Here is a 24398-nt window from a genome sequence, read left to right as displayed (position 1 = left end):
CACCCTATTTATTTAATCTATACGCAGAACATATCATACGGAAGGCAGGATTGGACCAAGATGAAGGAGGTGTGAAAATTGGAGGGAGAAATACCAATAATTTAAGATATGCAGTCGATACCATACTACTAGCAGAAATCAGTAATGATTTGAAACAAATGCTAATGAAAGTTAAAGAGGAAAGCACAAAAGCAGGACTACAGCTGAACATCAAGAAGACTAAAGTAATGACAACAGAAGATTTATGTAACTTTACAGTTGACAATGAGGACATTGAACTTGTCAAGGATTATCAATACCTCGGCACAGTCATTAATCAAAATGGAAACAATAGTCAAGAAATCAGAAGAAGGCTAGGACTGGGAAGAGCAGCTGTGAGAGAACTAGAAAAGGTCCTCAAATGCAAAGATGTATCACTGAACACTAAAGTCAGGATCATTCAGACCATGGTGTTTCCGATCTCTATGTATGGATGTGAAAGTTGGACAGTGAAAAAAGCAGATAAGAGAAAAACCAACTCATTTGAAATGTGGTGTTGGAGGAGAGCTTTGTGGATACCATGGACTGCAAAAAAGACCAATGATTGGGTGTTAGAACAAATTAAACCAGAACTATCACTAGAAGCTAAAATGATGAAACTGAGGTTATCATACTTTGGACACATCATGAGAAGACATGATTCACTAGAAAAGACAATAATGCTGGGAAAAACAGAAGGGAGTAGAAAAAGAGGAAGGCCAAACAAGAGATGGATCGATTCCATAAAGGAAGCCACAGACCTGAACTTACAAGATGTGAACAGGGTGGTTTATAACAGATGTATTGGTCACTGATACATGAAAAATGAAATGGACTGCCTTCAAGTTGTTTCCAACTTATGGCAACCCTATGAATAGGGTTTTAATGGTAAGCGGTATTTAGAGGTGGTTTACCATTGCCTTCCTCTGAGGCTGAGAGGCAATGACTCTAAGGGTTGCCAAAAGTCATAATTGACTTGAAGTCATATAACAACAACAACAAAGATCTGTCAGCAATCCTTAGCATATTATCATCATAAGTGGTTCATGAAGGGGGGTCTTGGAGGTCACTGATTCATAGGGTCGCCATAAGTCGCAGTTGACTTGGAGGCACATAACAACAACAAACTAACTTGGGTCCATTAATTTGTGTCTCCTCTGAGTAGGATTTAGTTGGATGCAACCTGATATTTCTGTTCCACCTTTTTGGCCAATAAACCCTCAAGGGAATGGGATAAACATACTAGAATAAGCAAAATGAAAGCAAAACAAGCTATGGGAGCAATCTGGTCTTCCAGATCCTTCATCAAAACTGGCTAAAGAGCAGTTGAATCATGTAAAGTTTATAGAGCAAAAACTTGTTTAATTTTTCACTTTTGGTGAGATGGGAGTTGTAAATAATGAAACCAAAATAAATGTGATTCATTCCTCCCATGTTGTTAGTTCAAATGTGCTGCATATGGTGATGGAGCTGCTGGAACAATTTCTACAGCCTCTTCCTAACTGGACTTTTTCTCACCTTAAAACAGATAGTTCAGTAAACCCAGTTGTTACCAGGAAGTAACTTCTCTCCCCACCCCCGTTTACTATTTATATAAGTTCTTTTAGATTTACATGCAAGCCGCCAACAAATACAGGAAACAAAATATAAATGACTAGTAAGCTCATCCATTCTTATTTTCAGACCTGGCGCCAACATCCAGCATAGGTGGGCATTTACCAGTGGTCATTTATCCCAGTAGGACCCACTGGAGCTGATGCCTTGTCTCAGCTACTCCAGTGCCTGCCGGCCTTTGAACCCTTGGAAGCGACTGTGCTGATGCAGCCAAGTTTGCTCACTTGCTTGTGAGCAGGCTTATCCAGTGGCTACAGTGGCAGCCACAATCCTGTAGGTGGCTGTTTTGCTTCTGGTTTATTTCAGCATTAGCACCAGTGACCTAGGATAAGCCCACTCATGAGCAAGCACAAGGGAAAGGCTGGCAGGTGCCTTGTGCTCGGAAGCAATGCACTTACCTGGCAGCGATGCCTCATGAGCCCACCCAAGGGGAGGGTTGTGGCTGACGGCTGCAGCAGTGCTGCTGCCAGGCGGTCCAGGTGGTGGAAGATACTGGGGAGGCACCAAGGGCAGCTTCCCCAGCACCACCTGGGCCTGCTTATTCTGTTACAACCGAACAAAGTACTGTTCTCCCTTGTCATCCCTTCTCCCTTTTTCAGGGATTCTCCATGCAAAGGCAATACAGTGGTATATCACAAGCAGAGGTAAGTCCAGCTTTTCAGTCTCATTTTGAATTCACTTCCAAGCAGTTCCATATTTAGTTAGGTCTAGCCTCTTCAAGCCTTCACCTTCCATCATTCCTCATGTCCTGGTTGCCTGTTTTCAGCTTGCCACCCTGCCTCTCCATTATTCCTCTCCTGTTACCAAGATTGTAGAGCAGATCTCCCCAATCTGGTGCCCTCCAGAAGTTGTTGGACTGAAGCTCCCATCAGTCCCAGCCAGCATGGTCAATGGGTAGGGATGATGGGAGCTCTAGTCCAGCAACATCTAAAGTGCATCACCTTGGGGAAGGCTGTGTGATGGTTCACAACAGCGGCAACAGCAACTTTCACTTACTTGATTTGGTATCATTAAATGTCACATGCTTAGTTTCTACTGTTCCTCAGGAACACTAAATTCTGTATTCTTGGGCACTAGTGTATCCCAGACTCTAATCTGCGAGTTAGAACAATCTCACCCCATAAGTATAGTCAGGATATAAAACAAAGTTGGCATTACCTAGTGGTAAGGGCTTCAGAGGCATGGAGTACATGTACTCATTTAGTAGAAGGTCATCCCTTGGCGAGGGGCAGCTCAGGAATGCTTCCTGAAATACCTCCTTGAGAGGCAGATTGCAGTGGAGTGGTTTATAGTAACATTACAATAGCTTTGATATGAAATCCATGCATAGTCTCATTGCTTCCTTGCATGTGAAAATGGGCAGTGTGGGGGCAGGGGGGATTCTGGCCACCAGGAAGCCAGATACAGATGGGGTGGGGGGAGATGAGGCCACCAAGCCATTATCTGGGGATCCTTGCTATAACAAATGCTTGTTCTTCAGCTGCTGCTCTAGATTCTGGTGTCAGCCATTTCTTTTTGCAATGCCTTGCACAATACCTTGTATTATGTATGGTTCTATAGCTTTTGGCTATTTTATGGTATCTTTTCCTGGAAGTCACTTTGAAACTTTTTTCTGGAAAAAGCACTTAATAAACTTAATAACTAATACAGTCTAACAACAACAATAATACAGAATTTGGTTTCTTAGGAGTGGCTGGATCTGAAGGATTCTGCCACATTGCCAGATGTTCACTTAGGCAGCCTTCTGCTCCTTTCCGGGCTAGGCTGAGCAATAGTTATTTCTTGTTATCGCTAGCTTGCCAACTAAGGTTAGGTGTATGGGTGACCCATCTACTTCCTGAGATGGGCAGGGAGACAGAAAAGTAGGTCTTGCTTTCAGTCTTCTAACTTCTTTCTCTTGTTTAGGTGACAAAGTTGCAACAGCTTTCTGGGCACCCTGTCTCATTCTCTTCCTTGGGGCAAGCTCCATCAATAGTAACAGGTGAGGAACCCATGGAGAGCTCTGAGCCAGGATCTATGAAGCCACTTAAGCTCATAGAATCCTTTGTGGCAGGAGTTTTGTGCCTCTAGCTTACCCAGATGAACTTTGAATATATGCCCCACCTACCTTTAGGAAATAATCCCTCAGGTCCTCATTGAAAGACAACAGTGCATGAATAAACAGTTCTGGAGAAGGGGAATGCAAGACCTTCAAAAAAATAAATACATTTGCAAATTGCTCATGAAACGACGAAGTATTGCTGGGTACGGGGTGTGTGGAGAAGCTAGCTTTGCTGGTGCTTTCCACTGGGTGTGGGGGTTCTAAGGCTAGATCAGCATTCCTATGCTAACATGGGATAACAAAGCCAATGGAACATTCAGTGTAGGGGTGGGAAGACCTGTGGCCCTTCAGATATTGCTGGACTACAACTCCCATAATCCCTGACCATTGGCCATACTGGGTGGGGATGATGGGCATTGTAATGCAACAATATCTGGAAGGCTCTAGGCTCCCCACCCCTACTCTAATTTATTTTCTTTTTTTTAAAGCACAATATTGGAGAAATTGGTCACATCCACACCATACATTTTAAGCACTGTTATACTACTTTAACAGTCAAGGCTTCCCCCAGAGAATCATGGGAACTGCCATTTGCTAAGGGTCTCCAAACAACTCCCACATCCTCAACAAACTATAGTTCCCAGTATTCTTTGGGGGAAGCCATGGCTGCTAAAGGGGCATAAGAGTAGTGTGTGGATGTGACCGCAAAACTAAAATGGGAGTGCACTACCTGGCATGTGGACACGCAAAGACAAAATGGGTGGGTATCATTATTTCTGAGACTTTTGGACTCTTGGTTACAAAAACAACAAAAGACACTGAAGGCAAGTATACTTTCTGTGAAAGGGAATGTGGATTCACACATACTTAAAATGACGGGAAAGATATGGACATACCCTCTTTCAAATACACACCTAAAAGTCAACTGTATTTTTAAAATTCATTACAAAAAGTAATCCAAGAATTTTTGACCTAGGATTATTTCTTACTGTGTTAAAAGAGCAACCACTAGCCAATGGAAGTCTGCATCAGGCAGGAGGAAGGTGGGACAGTCTCCTATCTAAAATTAGTCCAGTGTAATGTGACCCAAGCAAAATGACACAAAACAAAAGCCTGTTCTTGGAGCTGCTGATCGCTTTGCAGTAGCTGGGAAATGATCTGGTCCTTTTCGCGTGCACCCTGCTCTTTCCACCCCATTGTGTTTAGAGAGGATCTTCAGGATGCTGGGCATTTCATTTCTTCTGTAGCCTGTGATGTGGTCAACCTAGCTCTCCTCCTTTTAGGAAGGCAGAATTAGGAAATATCAGCTTAGGAAGCAGCCAGGACGGAAAAGTCCCAGTAATGTTGTGCTTTCTTTCTCTCTCTTCAGCCCTGGATGCAAACGCTCAGAATAGTTCTCAGGAATTCCTGGTTCCCAATGATGTAAGTCAGGCTTTGGTGCAAATTGCCTTTCTCTGCTCGGTTCGAGTGTGATGATTTGATGTCTTTTTTCCCCTCTAATATTGCCTCTACACCCATGGTGGTGTGATTCCTCCAGATTCACACTAGCACAAAGGCTTACGGATGGATGTATGCCATTACACATGTGCAGTGCCACAGTCTCCTCGCTAAAAAACATGGACAGCAGAAGAGCTTCCATGCAGCTACATCCAGACCCACTCCACTGTCCACATGTATGGCTATGTAGAGAGTGATTCCATTCAATCAAAAGCAGAACATCCCTACACATTTAGATTCAGATACCCATTCTGTAGCCAACATCCTCTCATAAAAGAGGCAAGCCCTGCCAAGTCCTGGTCAAGGGACATGCTCCTCTTTTGTGCTGCAAAGTCTAGCATTAGGACATAGGGATTCCCAATAGTCGAGACTATTTACCTTATTCCAGGTCATTTTGCATTTTACTCCTATCTTCTGAAGGGTTAGCTATCCTCTTAGTTTTGTTTCATCCACAAATTTGCTAAGAAGCCCCTCCACCTGCCTCCATCACCAACAAAAATGTTGAAGAGTACCAGGCCCAGGTCAGAGCCCTGTGGCTGCTTACTCAAAACTAGGGGGGCCTGTTGGGGTCAAAAAGGACAGGGCTCCTGCCCCTGTAACTGTTGCAGAGAAAAAAAAGTTTCAGCAGGTGCAGCTTGTCATGCAAACTACAGCTGCTGAATGCCCCTCTTCTACACAACTGCGAGTTTCCTCTCTTTTCGTCTGGGCATCCTCCTTGAAACTTCCCTCCAGTTTGATGAGGTACCATTGATGAGCACTCTTTGGGTACAGTTTTCCAAGCAGCTGTGAATCCACCTGATGGTGCTGTCACCCAGCCTGCAAAGTTCTGTGTTTAGGCAAAGCACTGCACTGTGGTCCTTTGAAGGAAGATGAGCCCCAGGTTGTCTGTCCTCATTCTCGGAATCACTGCACCAGTAGTGGGAAAGGTTACTTTTTTCAGGCTTCTCCACCATCACTTTCATGTGAACTGTCCCTCTCTCCCTCAGTCTATGGAAGCTAAAGTGCTGAAGGGGTGAATATTATGACAGGAGAGGAACGCAGCCGAGTTTCTTCTGTCCACCCACATGGCCAGCTGAGCTGCCAATGTGTCAGGCCTCCTCTGCAGATGTCAGCATATGTTGCTGGCCACACAGCAGGCTGTTAGAGAATCTTAGAAGGCAGGAAATGAGTGGGCAGGAGGGCAACACTGACCTTTATTTCTGCTCCCCAGCCCCACGTGGAAAAAGTAACAATTTCTGAAGTTTTTGTTTAAAGAAAAAGCCTCACAAAACGAACCAAATTCTTTTATTAATAAAGGCCAGTTCCTGCCACAGTGTGGTAGGAACCCTGAACTACACGACTCAGTTAATTTTCCCCCTCCCTTGATAGAGGCATATCCACCTAGAACAAAAATGTTTGCCCCATGGCTAAATCTCAGGCTTAGGGCCCACCCTGTGGTCTTAGCACCCCCTGTTCACACACACAACTACTAACATGACTGATACTACTACTGTTTTGAGTGAAGTGCCATGTTTAGCACTCCACTCAAATCGAGGGATCTTTAACTTAGCTTTGATGAGTTCTGGCTCAAAATCATCAAACACCGCACAACAATAAATTGAACAGACAATTGTGTACTATAGGTCAGGTGTGAACTCATCCCCTCACTCTCAGGAGTTCATTGGGGAATAAGTAAATGCTCTCTGCTCACTTCATTCAGTTCAGTTCAGTTCTTAGTTGCTGAAGTTTCCAGTGACATTCCACTCCAAAGGCCTGATCCTTCCTTTCTCCTTCCTAGCTCATTGGCTGCATCATTGGCCGTCAGGGCAGCAAGATCAGCGAGATCCGGCAGATGTCCGGAGCACACATCAAAATTGGGAACCAGACTGAGGGCTCTGCTGAGCGTCATGTGACCATCACAGGCACCTCAGTCAGCATCACTTTGGCTCAGTATCTCATCACAGCCTGGTAAGAGCCACCATGACTGCTGGGAAAGTCAAGCGGGGAGTAGACCAGCACGTGCACAGATTGGTGTGGCTCCTTCCTGCTGTGCCCAAGCCCGTGGGTTCTTAGATGGATGGGTGGGAATCAAGTGGCAATACCTTGCCAGTTTGCAAGCACTCTGCCTTTTGTTTAAGGAACAGGAGTGCTAAGCACAGCACCATAATGAGTTCTCATTACTTTGTCATTTGTCTTTCACACTAATGCCTGCCTCTGACCCAGATGAGAGCAACCAGGCTTTGAATTTCTCAGGAGCCATCATGATTCTAGTATCATTAGCTACAATATGGTGGGCAGACACCATCAACACCCCTTTGCAGCTGCAGATCACTTTTCTACCACTATAAGAATCATGGCTTTCTCCAGAGAATCTTGGGAACTGTAGTTTGTTAATGGTCTCCTAACAACTCTCAGCACACTTCACAAACTACACTTCCCAGGATTATTATTTTTTGGGGGGGGGGGAGTGTCAGCTCTTCACTGAGACAGCAGTGTCGGTGGGGGTGCAGGCAGGGCTGGAGATTCCTTGGTAATTGCCAGGCCGTAAGTCCTCAGCCGGCAGTTTGGCTATAAATCTGCCAGGCTAGCAAGGAGGAAGCAAGATAAGGGCAGAGGCCGTTCAAAGCTTACGTGCCAAGCCAGAAATCCAGAAGAGACATCAGTGAAGGTCCGGGTCTAGTTTGCCGAGAGATCAGTCCAAGTCAAGGTTCAGGGGATAGGAAGACACACAGTGGTCACGCCTGACGTTGTAGTCAGCAACAAGCTGAACCCAAGGTTTGACTTTTAAGGAGCAGGTTTGTCAGCAGGTGTGAGCCATCAGTGTTTTGGCCTTAAGTGGACAGGCCTGCCCCTCTTCTGCCTGACCTTCTGTTGTCTACATTCTGCAGGTGAGGGGGGAGTATCCTGTTCACTGCCTGCGTCTGGCTGAAGGGCTTCAGCTGTGTCTGGGGTGCTCTGCAGCTGAGGGGGAGAAGGAGCTGGGTTCTCAGGAGTTTCCTCCATTTCTCCTTCTGGGTCTGCTGCTTCTGGGTCTGCTGCTGTTACTCCCGAGTCATCCTCGTCTGATGAGTCCTCTGACGGGGCCATGACAGGGAGCCATGACTATCAAAGTGTAGAAGAGTGCATTAAATGTATGGTGTGCCCGTGACCTTAGTTCCGTGCAGGAAGAACTGCTGTGTAGCAGTGGGGAACTCTTCCGTTCTACCCAAAAGATAACCTCACTTAAGTGGAGTATAGAACAACATTGGCATTGGCTATTATGATGTGGCACTTGAGATGCTTCAAGATTTAGAACAGGAAACTGCAGCCATTCTCGCTTCAAGAATTACCACCAATAGAGGGCACAAGTTCTAAATGTATAGACTCATGGAACAACACACCTACTTGTTTACATTATCAGTTTTCCCTTGGTAATAACCCCAGAACTCATTTCATCCTTTGATGTGTTTACATGTGAAAGGAGCTGCGCTGAGCTAAGCTGAAGGAGAATAGAAAGCCCCATCACCCTTCTTTTCCTCCTAGGACAATAGAAACAGTATTGTGTATCTCAAGTGGGTGACGTTCTAATTTCCCCAGAAAAACATAGTGGTCAGTGAATGAAAACAGCCAAGAAGGATATGTGGCTGGAATACTTGGGAATTCAATGACTGTGTAAATAGGGGTCACTACAAGGTATCTCAGCACAACATCCTTTACATAACCACGTCTGAGTACTGACTGGGTAAACAAGTCCTGGGTATCATCTCAAAAATGTAGTCTCAGAGGAAGAGGATTCTGAAGGAGAAGACATTATCTAGATGTAAAAGCAATTTAGAGTACTTTGTTCACTAGCTCCAGTCTTTCTTTGTACTTCTTCCTTTGTACATATTGTTATGCATGCTAGTTCAAACATTTGTCTGTGTGTGCATATGCGTATCCAATCTTGTACGTATTATACAAACTGCACATATTCACCCACACCTATGCATATTTTTCTGTGTGCAAGCTCCTACATGCATATATCAGTACATATACATCCAAGTATATGTCCACAGATGCTGCATTTGTATGTGTAAATGTGCATGCATGCTGCAAGGTCTCATTCTTTCTCCCTTCTTGTTCTTCAGTTTAGAGACGGCCAAATCTACCTCCCAGACGCCCCCTGTTGACCTCGGCATGACTTTCTCCCAGCCCCTCACCCCTTCGCCAACCCCAACGCTGACAGCAGTAGCCGCACCTCCCCCAGCCTTGCTTGGTGCCCCCTATGCCATCTCCCTCTCCAACTTCATTGGCCTGAAGCCTGTCCCCTTCTTGACGCTGCCCCCTTCCCCAGCCACGGGGCACAATGGCAGCCTTGCCACCTACACGACCAAGATCTCAACAGCCAATGGCAGCAAGAAGGCTGAGAGGCAGAAGTTCTCCCCATACTGAAACAGGAAGTGGTGGGGTGGTGGGGTAGGGAGGGAAAACCTTTGGGGACCCTCACGTGCTTTGTAAGATAGCGTTGGCATCAGGCCAAAGCGAGGCTATGCGGGGAAAGACTAAGTAAGATGTGAGGGGGAAGGCCAGTTGTGTAGGATGGGAGCGAGAATAACCTAGACAGCTCTTGAGAGCGGTGGTGGCCAAGATTCAGTCGCGGAAATGGTTCTTCTGCAGAGCTCTCACCTGATCCTGGCTAAAGAGATGTCTGTAGTGGGTAAGACCATCTGAGCCTCATAGTTTTGCCTCCGTTGAACAAATTTCTGCCCCGCACTACAAAGTGTTGTTTTCCTTTACCTTCCATAAACCTATCTGAACTCCTTCAGGGAAGAAGTTTCCCGTCATGTTTTTAGGAAACCATGTTACTGAAGGACAATTGGAATCCCACAAGAAAACTTTGTACTATGTTGACAGAGCTAGAAGTCTTGGGAAAGGTTCCATCTTGACTGTTGCACTAGTTGGAGCTTGTTAGACCTTTGGTGGCGATAACGGAGAATATGCTATGCTGCTATGTCTCATGGGCTGCATTTTCAAGAGCAGAACTGGAAAGGGTTCCGATTTGTATAGAACTGGACACTATGTAGATCCTGGAAATCACAGAATGTACCAGAAAGGGAATTCTTCAGTATTTCGTCCCTAGCACCTTTCCTAATATACAAAGCCAGCCGTGTGTCTTATTATAGCTGGATAAGAATATTAGGGGGGAAGGGGGTAGTTTTCATGACTCAAACTCCCTCAAGATTACTAGAATAAAAAGTGGTTGAAATGAATTAGTTTCACCCTCTAATATTCAACATGAACTGGCACAGCAAATGTAAGAGCCCTGCTGGATCAGACCAAAGGCCCATTTAGTCCAGCATTCCATCCCATTCACACAGTGGTGGCCAACCCAGATGCCCACAGGTATCTATTTGGCTTTCCTCATTGAAAGACAGAGCGACTCCTTGCAAATATTACTGATCTATTATAAGATAAGAGCCACTACTGGCTGCCAGTCTCATATATATTTGGCAGGATGTGTAATATCTTGTCACTCATCTTTGAATTTATCTCTTGCTGTCATGGGATGACATCTCCAATAAGTGCTTACTAATTTTGCTCTCCTCACTTGCAGTGCAACTCTAAGCATGTTTGCTCAGAAATAAGCCCCACTGTGCTTACTTGTTTGATAGTAGATATAGGATTGCATCCTTAATGACCTTTGTAAATTCTGCCACATTTTATTCTCTGAAAAGTTCCCACCTTATCAGCCCTTCTCCCTGTCTATCATTATTGAAGGGCACTTTTCTAGTCAAAATAGGCCCATATAAGTGGAGAGGTGACACCCTGAGACCTCAAGTTGAAGCAGAACCCCATCTTGATGGCTTCTGATTAAAGTTACTGACATGTATGTGTGACACTTACACATGTGACCTAAACAGATTGCCATCCCAGCAGCATATAATTTATGATAGTGCATCCAGTAATTTATCCCCATGGATTAAATGCACTATATAGCCAAGGATCCCATGGCCAGTTTCTTAGCTGGCTTGTAAATTAGTGAGGCTTCACCTAAGTGGGTCAGACTGTTAGCTAATATAAATTGGTGTTTTGTGTTGCTTCAGTCAAACACTGCAGCATTGATTGCAAACACTTTATAAGGCATTGTATGGAATGTCACTGTTGAATGGATCTGTGGGGAACTGGTTAAAAACATACACAACAAAACCCCAACTTGGCTCTGTCTCTGCTCCTAGTGGTGAACCACTGGCTCATGATAAGGAAAGATTAGCCCCTGGGCTGGGTGGAGTGTCTGCATACAAAATATAAAATAAGTTAAAATTCTGCATGTGGTCAGTCCAAATCCTGTACTATGGAAAGCTCATTTCTGTGGCCTGTATAAACTATACCAATGTGCATACATGTCTCCTGTTTTGCATTAAGCTGGATTTGCTGTTTGTGGCAGGAACAAGGCACTGAAGCCCCACCTGAAGCCACTCAGAATTGTGTTTCGTGGGCATATCTCACCCACTTAGAAGCACATCTTTGGAGCACATCTGGTCCTTTTGGGGGGCTCCTTTGGGAATCACAGGTTACACACGGCCCTGGTTATGTTGAGCTCATACTATACCAAAGCTGTCAGAAGAAAAAAGCCCATCAAGCTGTAAAAAGGAGACAAATTGGGGTTTATTGGGTAATACCTATGCAACTATTTACAACTTCAAGAAGCAAAGGTATCTTTGTTTACTGTCTAATTTGCCCTCGGTTACAAATTGATTTGGTGGTATGAGCTAGATCACCTGTGGCTGTTCAGGTGCTTGCGACTGAATAGCTGCAACAAATCTGAGGAAATACTTTAGATGTGTGTATTTAATGCAGCCATCCCCAAGCTTGTGCCCTCCAGATGTTTTGAACTACAACTCCCATCATGGCTGGGGCTGATAGGAGTTGTAGTACAAAACATCTGGAGGGCAACAAGTTGGGGAAGGCTCTTCTAATGGGTCAGATTCTCAGATGATGTAATCCAGCGCTGAGGCATCCCAGTATTTTGATTCCACAAAAAAAAGGATGGAGCCCAAAATTCGTGTTTCCACAAATCAATCTAACCAGTTGTCCATTTGGCATTGTTCCCTGGCTGGTACCAATCTCTCTCATTTCCCTCTACCACTTGCTGGCAAAAAAGCTCCCATCTTTTTTTCCAGCTGCTCTGAGAAGTGTACCTTCCCCATCCCATGATCTTCTTTGGTTTGTCTTTGAAAATGCTGTACATATAATTCTATATTTTTCCTCCTTTGTAACTTATCATTGGTTTAATAAAAATGCAGACTTTGTCAACCCAGAGGTAATGTGATTAAAGATTTGTATACATTTGAATCAAGCAACACACACACACACGGTTGAAAAAATATAAAGGAAAAGACAAGGATTTTATATTATTTTACTTAAAGCAGGGGTTCCTAAACTGTGATCCGTGGCGTGTCTGTGAATACTGTAATTCAAATTGTAATACACTAAAATACAACATAAGAAATAAAAGAAGCAATAAAGATGCAATTTAAAATCATACAGCATCTAGCACAATACACTGCAATTTCGACAACAGGCGGAAAAATCATTAAACAGTCCACCAGCAATTTTCAAATGGTCCATGGGGGAAAAGTTTGGGAACCACTGACCTAAAGAATCTGTGGCAGCTGGATCCCCCACCCTCAAGTAGCTGGGCTCCTGTTCTTTTAAACAGTTGCGTGACAGTCAGAAAAACAGCCAATGGCACTTTTTCTGTTATTGAAGAAAACATCACTTGCTGAATTTGTTTGTTGTGATGGAGGAGTAATGGCTCAGGAGCCCTACTTGGGGGGGGCAGCGGTAGAATGTAGTTCAGATTCACATTTTTAAATGATTCAGACTAACTGCCAGTGAGTGGATATGCCCCACACAAAAATGTATCTTAGGAGGAATCCATTATTTCTCCAGTGGTGGCTGCCTGCCCTTTGGAACTAGTAGGGTGGAAGGCAGGGAGACCAACAGTAGGTGGAGCCAGAGCCATTTCTCTCCCTGCTGCATTCTACAAGGGCAACACTGAGGCGGCAGTGGAGGAAACAAGACAGGCAGTGCCATCTCCTGGGCTGGTTATAAGGAGGCAGGCAGGTGGGAGCTGGCAGAGGGCAGTCTGAAGTTGGTGGGACCTTTCTCCATTCGCCCTAACAGACAAGACTGCACTGCTTCACCATTATGACTGTATAAACAAATACTGCTAGATCAAACCCAAACTCCTGCTGCATAGCAGGATCATCCACATATCAGGCCATCTGACACACCATGGCAACCTACAGTCAGAGAACAGGGTCTTTATCACATTTATATCCCACCTTTCCTCCAAGAACCTCAGGGTAGCATGCATGGGGGTTCTGCCCTTTTATCTGCACAACAACCCACTGAAATTAAGAGGCCAATCCTTTGCATGCTTTCTTGCATAAAAGTCTCACTGTGCTCAATGGGATTTATTCCCTATTTTGTGTGTTTAGGATCTGCAGCCTAAGGGTTATATTCAGCTGAGCTCTAGTCAGAGTAGATCCATTGAAATTAATGACTCTAAATTAGTTATGTCTATTAACTTCAATGGGTCTACTCCGAGTAGAATTAGTATTGAACACCACCCTAATATAGGCAGGCAGATAGGTACCTGGCAAGCTTAATAGCTGAATGGGAATTTGAACCCAGAACTCTCCAGTCCTCCTAGTCCAACATTCTATCCACAACATTGCACTGGCTCATTGAAATTATTCTGTAATGGTGTGAAAGCCACGGCCACTACTTCCACGTTTCTAATGCATATAAAGCCTCTGCCAATATACTTGGGGCTGACTGTGTGGCTTAGAAGCTTGATTGCCCTATCTAGTTACTACGCAGTTCAGGACCATGCAAACTACCTGAATTGTATGAGCAGAGATTGCAGATGTGACCTGAGGCCTGGGTTTTTTTGTGTCATCTTGGTGGCACAGGAGCTGATCTAGTGGTGTTCCATACTGCCTTGCCAGGAAATAGGAGAAACTCAGGACTGTGTGGGAGGAGTCATACATGCTGAAGCAGCAATGTGGCTGGTACTCATTTACTAACTGAGAGCAAAGACAGGAAGAGAAGGGAGGAAGGGGAGGAGCAAAGCCTGCAAAAACAACCAATACTTTAGAGGAGGAATCAGCAGAGGGAAGAATAGATTGCCTTTCTGTCTATCGCCACCCACTGGTTCAAGTCACTTGTAACATGTGTTGGTGCTTTACTCCCAACAACCCATCAGTGCAGGAAGGAGTGGGGCTGCATGACATGAGGATAATGTAAGAACAGGGCCTTAGGAACACAGATGCAGACTAGGGTTGCCAGGTTCATGGCCTGAGACTGATCCTGTATCTTTAGGAGAAGGGAAAGTCAGCCAAGTGCAGGTGTTCTTGCAACTCTGTAATGGGAAAAACTACAGGGTGGAATTCTCCCTTCCCCCTGCCCAACTTTTAAAGATACAGAAAACCTCTTGGAGGCAACCTTGTGGTTTTTCCCATTACAGAGTTGCAAGAACACCTGCACTTGGCTGACTTTCTCTTCTCCTAAAGATACAGGATCAGTCTCAGGCCATGAACCTGGCAACCCTAATGCAGACACAGGAGCAGTGCCTTCACACCACTCTGGAGCCTTGCAGAAAAGTGTTTGCAGAGGGCAAATGACTCCAATTCACTAAATAAGTAATAAGGAAAGCCAGATTGCCCACAACAGGGAAAACAAACACCTCCCAACCACCATGGAGCTGCCATCTTTTTAACTGGCCCTGCTCCTGAGCCTTTAATAACCGACTCACATGAGGACACATGGTAGGCAAAGCTTTTCCTGGCATGCTGATAAAGTGATCAAGAAAAACTTTACCAGCTGAATTTCTAAACGTGAGGCTGCTGATTGTTAAAGGACCAGGACCAGAAAATAGGGTGTGACCTCCTCTTCTCTTTGGGTCACTAGCTGGATGGCCGTAGCATAGTGGGAGAGCATCTGCTTGGCATGCAGAAGGTCTCAGGTTCAGTTTGTTTGTTTGCTTAAGACATTTATATGCCACTTGATTATTAGCATTTCTTAGCGGTGTACATAAAAATAAACCATACCGTTCCCAGCATCTCCAGGTATGTCTGGGAATGTCTCCAGCTTGAAGTCCTGGAGAACTACTACCATTCAGGGTGGACAATACTGAGCAAGATGGACCGATGGTCTGACTCGATATAAGGCAGCTTCCTATGTTCCCAAGTCCCTAACATTCTCTCATTTAGGGTGGCCAGGTAAAAAAAGAGGACAGGGCTCCTGCACCTTTAATAATCAGGGAGCAGGAATTTCAGCAGGTGTAGCTTGTTATGCAAGTTGCATCTTGAACCGCCCTCTTTCGCTCAACTATTAAAGGAGCAGGAGCCCTGTCCTCTTTTGCATCTGGCCAGTACCATCCTACTCTCATTTCAGCATCACACCATCTGTCTTAAGTGAACCCATAGCTTGCCCATGATGGATGTGCCAAAAGAAATGTGGGAGCAGGAGGAGATGAGAGGAGGCAACTGAGAAGAATTACAGCTACCTTATTGGGAGCCTGTTTGGCATAACAGAGCTGTGTCTAGCATGCCCTAAGCCAGCCTGTCTTCAATGAGCGCATGTTGCTATGTGAGTGAGCGGTACCGGAGTTCTCCTTGCCTTATGCTCTTTGTTGCCACAGCAACGGCAAAAGGGGTGTTTACTTGCCAGCGTGTTGTGCTCATGGGGCTAGCTGCAGACATGTGTAACTGACAGACCAAAATGATAATGTTGCAAGCGGCTATAAAGGAATGCTATATTTTCCTGGGGGATCAGAATGTGCAAAAACTGCCTATATTCAGAGGAAGGTTTCATTGTGGACAGACCAGCCCCTCCTGGAGCTACACGGTCCTCAGCTTGACATAAATGGCAGTGCATTCCTTCATTTAGGTCCCTGGTGGGTAAGGTTGGGGGAGAATTGTGATGGACAGCCTGTGGCCCTGCAGATGTTGTTGGACTGCAACTCCCATCAGCCCCAGCCACCATGGCCCAATGGTCAAGAATGATGGTAGCTGTAGTCCAACAACATTGGGAGGGCACCACGTTGTCTACCCCTGCTCTAACTACATTACATGCAGCAAGATCCTGAGCATGTTTACACACAGGTAAGTTCTACTGAGGTCAATATTTATCTTTATTTAGAATATCTATCTACTTCGTTTCTATAAAAAGATCTCAAAAGTTTCTAAGCCATCTCTTACATAGTAAAAGATGGCTTAGAAACATGATTCAATAAAGTTGCTGACAGCATCTTAAGGAGCCCAGACGTAAAAGAGGATAATGTTTCTGTACCTTTAATTATTGGGTAGAAACTTGCATGACAAGCTGAACTGTTAAATGTGAAGAAGCCCTGTCTTCTTTTGCATCCGGACCCTCTAGTCTTAGCAGGGGCAGGCTTCACCTGCAAATATTCCACCTTTGAACAAAGGAATGTACTCCCTTACCTTTTGCCTGATTGTCTACCCAGATTCTGGCTATCCTGGAGAGCAACCCCTTCCTAGAAGTACCAATTCTTTCCCCAACCCCTAGGCTCAAATTTGGGTATGGATCAGATAACGTCCAGGCCAGGACAGGGCTGCTCCTTCTATATTCTTCTTCCTCAGACAGCTAACATGAAGGCAATTAGACTTACTTCCTAATAAGGAATTAGGATTGCAGTGACTGAACAAATCGTGTTCAACAGGGCATCTGCAACTGATAAAAATCAGGTCAGGGAAACATCTGCATGTAAAAGCTCCCCCAACTCTGACTCTGGAATGCCATCCCCTTTTCAAAAGTGAGTGACGCCAACATTGATGGAGTTAGTTTTAAACACCAGGTAAAAATATGTCTGTTCACCATAGGGTTGCCAGGTTCTTGGCCTGAGACTGATCCTGTATGTTTAGGAGAAGAGAAAGTCAGCCAAGTGCAGGTGTTCTTGCAACACTATAATGAGAAAAACCTCAAGGTGGAATTCAGCCTTCCCCCTGCACAACTTTTAAAGATACAAAAGACCTCTTGGAGGCTGGGCCATGAACCTGGCATCCCTACTTCCCCACCAGCATTTGACCAGTGGTGGCCCCATCCTGGCAAATGTAGTTATGTTGTTAGCATATTGTCTGTTTTTACTTTAAGATGTATTTAAATGAAATATGGTCTTATTGTGTTTTAATGTTGTTCCTTACACTCAGATTGTTGAACAATGAAGAAGACTGGGTTATAAACAATTTCAATCAACAAACTGGAGGAAAAGTGCAGTGCACAAGGGATTGGGGATGGGGATGGGGATGGGGAAGGGGAGGGGAGGGGAGGAGAGGGGGGAAAACACGAGGGTTGCACTCAGAGCTTGGAATATTACTTGTTAAAAGTAATAAATTACAGTTACAATTGCATGGCCCAAAAAAGTAGTAATTTTTTTTTTACAATAATTTTTATTCAAATTTTCATAAAACATACAAAACAAAATCATAAAACATTCAAAGACAAAACACAAAACAAAACAAAAATGATTAAACAAAAAAAATAAAATGTTGACTTCCCATTTGTCGCAGATCAAATCAGTTATAGGTCTACAATATATAACAATCCTGTCTCTTAAATTATATTATAAAATCACTTTCCTCCAGTAGTTATCTTAATTAATCATCAAATCTCATAAACATTACTTTATTCTTTCCACAAAAAGTCAAAGAGAGGTTTCAATTCCTTGAGAGATATATCTTTCAATTTTTCTCCAAATAAACATGTCGATTAATCCATCTCGTTAATAATAATAATAATCTTATTGTCATAACCATAGTCCAAATAAACATATCGATTAATCCATCTCATCAAAATCTGTTAGGTCCAATAATTTCAATAGCCATTATTCCATTATCCCTATTAATTCCATCTTCCATCTTCAATAGTCCTGTTCAGTCCAGTAATTTCAGTGTCCAATCTTCCATTATCAGTATTCCATAATAATCTTGCTGTCATAGCCATAGTCATATAATAAGAGTCTGATGGGAATTTCCTCTATCCCAAATATTTTCTTGCCATCAATTCTGAATAAGTTGCTGAAATATTGTTGTAAAGTCATATCTCTGTTCTTCTTTTTTACAAAATGCACCGGCTCATCTCTTGAGAGTTTTTCCATTGTCACATGGCTGCAGTTAATTCCATAGATTTTCTCTATATCAAGCTCCATCACGTCATTCCAGTCCAGAAAATTATCCAAGCCATTGATAACTTTATCTCTAATATCTTCATTAATTTCTTCAGAGATAACGTTAAATTCCAAACAGTAGATTTTATTTCTAATATCCATAAACTCCAGATCTTTTTCCAATTCCACATTTGTTCCAATCTCCAGGGCTTGTATCTTCCCTTTATTTTTTCTTTTCTCATCTCTGATCTCATTCTCCTCTCTCACAGGATCCCCTATTTCTTTAAGCTCCTGCGTCATTTTGCTCAGTTCAATTTTCAGCTCCTTACTGCCCTGTCGCAGGGTTTGTTTCGTTATCTCAATCTCATTCATTATTTTCTGAAACATAATTACTTCCAGATTCTCAGCCACTTTCTTGATTGCCATTTTTAAAACCACGAAAACAAAACAAAACAAAAATAAAGAAGAACCACTTCTTATTTCAGCAACAATTGGGTTAATATTCCAGGCTTGATGACATCACAGTATAAACAGAGCAGCCTGCCTTATCTCTCTATGTTCAAGAATACAAAACAAATTTAGTTCCCAGCATCAAAACAGTTAGTGGCGTCGTGAAGAAGCAGATTCGTCAAAATAAAATAGACCAAAAAGAGAATAGTCCCAGACAATATAATGTTCCTCGGAATAGAAATCCCTCTTCTGTTTATATCTTTAGAATGCACTTCCAGGACAGCTTTTTGCAATAGAAACAGAGATAAGCTGTTAATTTCGTGAATAACAGAGAAGAGTTATAGCTCACCCAGAAGTTCTTTAAAGCTGATTCATTTGACAAATCTCTTTTTGCTGCAACAATTTAAACCAAGTAAAAAAAATAATAGAAAGAAGGGTGCTTGCCTGTTAGTCCGTTTTCTCTTTGAAGAAAAGATAAACGTATCGCATTAATCAGATAGAGCTTGTTCGGAAGTCCGTCCGGCATTGCTGGCTGGACCTTTTCTCATAAATTAATGAAATCCAGTCCTCCCAACAAAAACAGGCTTTTGAGGTTGATCTCTACGTTTCTCCCTGCCCGGGAGAAATTTCATCAGTCAAAAAAAAAAATGTTCTGACTGATTTATATCTGAATAAGCTTCTTTTGAGGTGGGAGCCCGTCTCAAAAGCAGGCACAAGCGAAGTCACCCTTCCCGGAAGTTCCCCAAAAAAGTAGTAATTACCATTACAATTGCAACTGCTCTGAAAGTAACTGATTACTTTACTTTTTCTCAAAAGTAATCACTACAATTACATTTCAGTTACTTTTTCTAAAAAATGCCTTCAAGGTGCTGGCCTTGGCTGCTGCACATCTAAGTAGCCTAAAACATTAAAAATAAACACACACATACAGAGGTAGTAGAATAATTATTTTTATACATATTGATAGCAATAGTGGTCTCTCCAATGGTAAGGGTGGTGGGGAGGGAGGCAGAGGCCACTACTCAGATCTTTGCACATCAAACCAAGTGCAACCCCCCCACTCAGACAGACAGCATAATCTCTCTCACTTAACCACCTTCCAGACCCTGCCCTGCCAGCAACTAAGGGACACTCACCCAAGCAAACATTTTCCCCTAAGACGCAAAAAAGTTAAAATACTGCAAATGCAGCACAGTAGCCACAGAGGGTGGTGGAAGCCAATTTGTGTGCCAAGTGCAAACACAGTACACACACACATGTCATCTTTCACCTCCACAGTTCTTTATTTCTATTCTGCTGCTGCCTCCTTCTCCTCATTTATCCACCTTCTTGCCCTCCAGCTCCTTTCTCCCTCCACTCCATTCTTCTCCACCAGAGTCCATTTTTTAAACAATTGTTTTCTCCACGCCACCCCATCTCACTCTCCCCCTCGTCGCTTCCTAAGCACCCACAGAGCACAAGGGAAGAGCGATGCTGCACAGAAGCCCAGTTTGAGGCACATTATTTTCATCCACAAATCAGAGGAGCAGAAGACTTCCCCTGCTTCTCCCCCCCCAAGTAATGCCCAAAAGTAATTCTGGAAACATTACAATTACTCCACAAAAGTAATAAAATTACTCCTAGTTCTGTTACAATCAAAATGTAAAGGAATTACCCACTAATTCCTCAAAAAAGTTATAAATTACAAGTAATTTGTTACAAGTATTGCTACTTCCAAGCTCTAGTCTTTCATGGATTCATTGGCACACTTTCCTGGCAGCTGTATTGATGGTGGCTTCTGCTTGAGAGAAATCCAAGGGAATGAATTGTAGTGCCCTCGCAGGCTACACCTCCCCACTAAGAAGAGAGCACCAGGCACATGAAATTCAACACCATGCTTCAAGAACTAAACTATCAGAGAGAGAACATCTGTAGTAATGAAGATGTATTGGCAATATGGATGTTCACTGCCATTGATATGCTATGGAATGCTTTCAGTAACAAAAATTATCTATGTGCCATCGTGGTACCACTTGTTGCTAATGGCTGGTCATAGAATCATAGAATAGTAGAGCTGGGAGGAGCCTATAAGGCCATTGAGCCCAGAACCTTGCTCAGTGTAGGATGGTCATAATGATAAGGATGTGCTGTATGATGTAGCTACTGTGGAAACAATAAAGTATACAGGAATGGTTTTTCCACTGTATTTTCCCCCCATTCCACAAAACCAGCCAACAGCATTCACTTCTAGTATTCCAAACTAGAAAAATTGTACACACGTGTATCCCTTCCAACATGACAAAAATTCACGTGCCCTTGTTTGGACCTTCTTGCATGAAGATACTATGTGGAAACTGGCCCTGAGAAATATTAGAGAGGAGTTTTTGTCTTCCAAATACGGCTTGCTCAAATACATCTGTCCTAGGTGAGAAGAAGGCAGAGCGTTTGAGTTGTAACTGCTATGGAAAATTGAATCCTTCCTGCAACATTGTATATTATTAACTCAGAGGCCTTCTGCAGTGTTTGCCTTGGGAAGTGTTCGTCCGCCAAGCTTTTATTCCAGAGCCTTGCCTTTCTGCTATAATAAATGTGCCAGCAGATGCTAAGACAATGAAAGCCAGGCACCCCTTTGATCAAACCACTTACGTTGGCTGAAGCCCTTTGAGCAGCAGGGAATAAAGAACGCAGCTTCACTTATTTACAGAGTCAAAGGCGAGGGGGAAAACATCTTGCTGCCTCCAGCATGACATCTCCAAATGGCTGCACATCATAGGAAGGAGAGTAAAGTGGTTAAAGAGTGTGTGGCATCATTGCATTCCTCTAGAGTTATCAGTGGGTGGCAAAGGACAGGATCTACAATCTGGCACGGATCTTAATAACCATTGCCTTTTATCTTCCTTACACCCTAAGCCTAGAGCAGATTCCATTAAACCAAAGCAGTGGGAAGCAGATATAAGCCTTGAGCTCATCCCTTACCTATGCATTAGAACATGTAGTGTGATCAGCTGTGTTCATGCACCCTTTCCATTTCCATATGTATATCCACCACAAAAATGGATGGACAGATTGCATGCCCGTGCACAGCCAGTCACAGAGCATATTCTGCAAACTTTGGGGAGGATATGTGCAGGTCTCAGATGAAACCATGTACTGTAAATAGTGTACCCGCTCAGGACTGAGCAAAGGTGTCTTAGAGGTCTTGCAGGGCTCCCTAAAAGAGAATAGGCTATCGCACTGACTGAACAAACACACACACTGTGGGATGAGAATTTTGATGGATGCTGCATAGGCAAGAAAGAATACAGCTTATTGCTCCACAGAACTGAGGGGACAAGTGAATTTTTGTGGCTCAGTAATTGATACAAAGTGAGATGGCACCTCTGAGGGCCCTGCTCTCTCTAGCTGTATTATGAAGCTTCTTGTGGTGTAGGAGTTTGAGGTTGCTAGAAGAGGATAAAAAGACAATCCTTTTCTTGGGCAGTATTTGTCAAAACCGGACCAAGGTTATGAACACACGGATTACTGTCAACAATATAACACTGTAAAGGACTTTTATAATGATCTTTATGTATGGAATTGTATCTCTACAACCAAAGATGTGCAATTATAATATGATACACACCTCTGATTCAAAGATGATCATTGGTTGGAAAATGAATATTGTTCAAATATAAATCCTCTGCAGTAAACTAGATTGGCAAAATGCCCGCAATTATGATGGGGGAAAGAAGAGTCTGTATGTTGGAAGGCTCCTGGTTTATCAGGCAAGGTCTCTCTTTTTTTTTGCCTCATGGGTTTTTGTTATTAGGTTAGTGTCCTTAAAAAATAGTGAGATTGTTTTGTCTGGGTGCAGTTTGAAATGAACCTGCACCAGACTGTAGACATCTTTACTGTTTGATCCATTTTTTATCCTATTGACTCCCATGTACACACCAGTGGAAGGAGCAGGGCAGTGATGACCAGAGTTTTGAATCAACAAGATAGTCCGACTTCTCTCTCCCCCTTCCCCCCTCCCAGTTACTTGCTTGTGTCATTTGTGGATGTCCTTGGATCTCACTTTTAGGCAAAGGGAGAAGAGCAACACTTTGTTGCTTTATATAGCTTGTGACTAGATGCTCTCTTCTCCAAATGTTTTACAGTTAAAAAAAAGTGGCAGCTGAGGAGGTGAGATAGTTTTGGAGCCTCTGAGAGAAACAGAAGGCAAACAGGAGCCTCCAAGAGAGGACAAGTGTGAAGGAAGCTGTCATCCCCGTCCCCCCCCAAGCCACCACACTCTCTGCTGTGTGCTGGCAAACTGGCCCCATGGCTCCATCTGCCTCCTTCCTGCTGGGCGGGAGCTGTAGAAAGCGCAAAGTGCCTCTGTTTCTTTTCTCCCACCTTCTTCTTTCCTCAGCGCCCAGGGAAGCTGCTCCCCGCCCACCTCCAGCCAACTTTTTTGAAGGCCGTGTGAAGCTGCTCTCTAAAATCGCAGGCAGTGGACACACTAGTTGCTTCAACAGCAACCAGACTGTTTTCTCTGGCTGTGTTTTGAAACAGCATTGCCTACGGCTGGACACATCTCCCATCTCTGCTACTGATTAGGACCTCCCACAGCAACGTTTTGGGCCAATCGCTGTGTCTGTTTAGGCTTACAGCAAAGCATTTTCATTGGATACACCTGGAGTGGTAACGAGGTTGATGGCCAATCAGTTTTGAAGTCTGTGTGAAGCTGACTTCAAGGTAACGTGCACCAGGGCTGCAACTTCCAAGGTTTTGGAATAAAAGGGGGCAGAGTTTGCCTGGTGTTATGTGTCTCCATGTTCAGAAAACAGAGGTGGAGGCACACTGAAGTCAGCAAAATTGCAAGTGTGTCTCTACCCCCAGATTTTGAGTCAAAAGGGGCAGAACTGTGTAGCCCAAGCTTTACAGTACAGAGGTGAAGCTGCACTGACACCAGCTTGACTGCAAGTGTGTCTCTTCCTCTAGTGAAGGCTGGGCACCCAGGGCTCTTCCACATGATGGTTAATTGTGGACTCAAGTGCTGCTCATCAAGTGCATACGGATTTTGCAACATCCACACATCATCCTCATCAAAATACTGTTCCATAACCCCACTTTAATCCAGATATATGGTATCCATGGAGCTTTTTTAAAATTATTTATCAGCTTTTTCTGTGGAAATAGTAAATCTGGTTTAAATAGAAAATATGGGACAGAATTTTGATGAGGGGATCACCATGTGAACACAGTGCAAACCTCGTATGCCTGACCAGCACATGGTCCACAAACAGATGGATCACTCCCAGTATCAGAGATGATGGGTAGGTTTGGGCCCCAAATTGCAGTCCATTTCAACATTATCCCACAAGCTCAGTGGGAGCCATTGAGGACTACACAGCCCCTCCTTTTCATCTGCACTTTGGCTTCCTTTTCCTTTCTTGGTAATGCTGGAGCAGCGGTGGGGAACCTTGGCCCTCCAGATGTTGCTGAACTACAACTTCCATCAGCCCCAGGCAGCATGGCCAATGGTCAAGGCTGATGGGAGTTGTAGTCCAACAGCATCTGGAGGGCCAAAGGTTCTCTGCCCCTATACTAGAGTGTGACCGCACCAAAGAGGAGGAGGTTTCTTACCTTGTGTTCTTTGAGTTGGAGCTCTGGCAGTTCACTGATACAGAAACTTTGTATGCT

General features: G+C 43.8%; 1 protein-coding gene across 1 annotated transcript in view; it reads left to right on the top strand.

The window, feature by feature from the left end:
• PCBP4 (poly(rC) binding protein 4) overlaps positions 1–12416 on the top strand; it is a 59283-nt gene extending 46867 nt beyond the window's left edge. Inside the window, exons 9-13 of the mRNA XM_061617921.1 lie at positions 2232–2276; positions 3538–3613; positions 5043–5095; positions 6948–7117; positions 9256–12416. Coding sequence (XP_061473905.1) covers positions 2232–2276; positions 3538–3613; positions 5043–5095; positions 6948–7117; positions 9256–9559 — 648 coding nt within the window. The 3' untranslated portion in view covers positions 9560–12416. The remainder of the gene's footprint in view (positions 1–2231; positions 2277–3537; positions 3614–5042; positions 5096–6947; positions 7118–9255) is intronic.
• The last annotated feature ends 11982 nt before the right edge of the window (positions 12417–24398 follow it).

Source organism: Rhineura floridana, chromosome 3 (genome assembly GCF_030035675.1).
Source record: "Rhineura floridana isolate rRhiFlo1 chromosome 3, rRhiFlo1.hap2, whole genome shotgun sequence".
NCBI lineage: Eukaryota > Metazoa > Chordata > Lepidosauria > Squamata > Rhineuridae > Rhineura > Rhineura floridana.
Note: the sequence above shows the minus strand (reverse complement) of the source record. Positions and strands in the feature narration are given on the sequence as shown.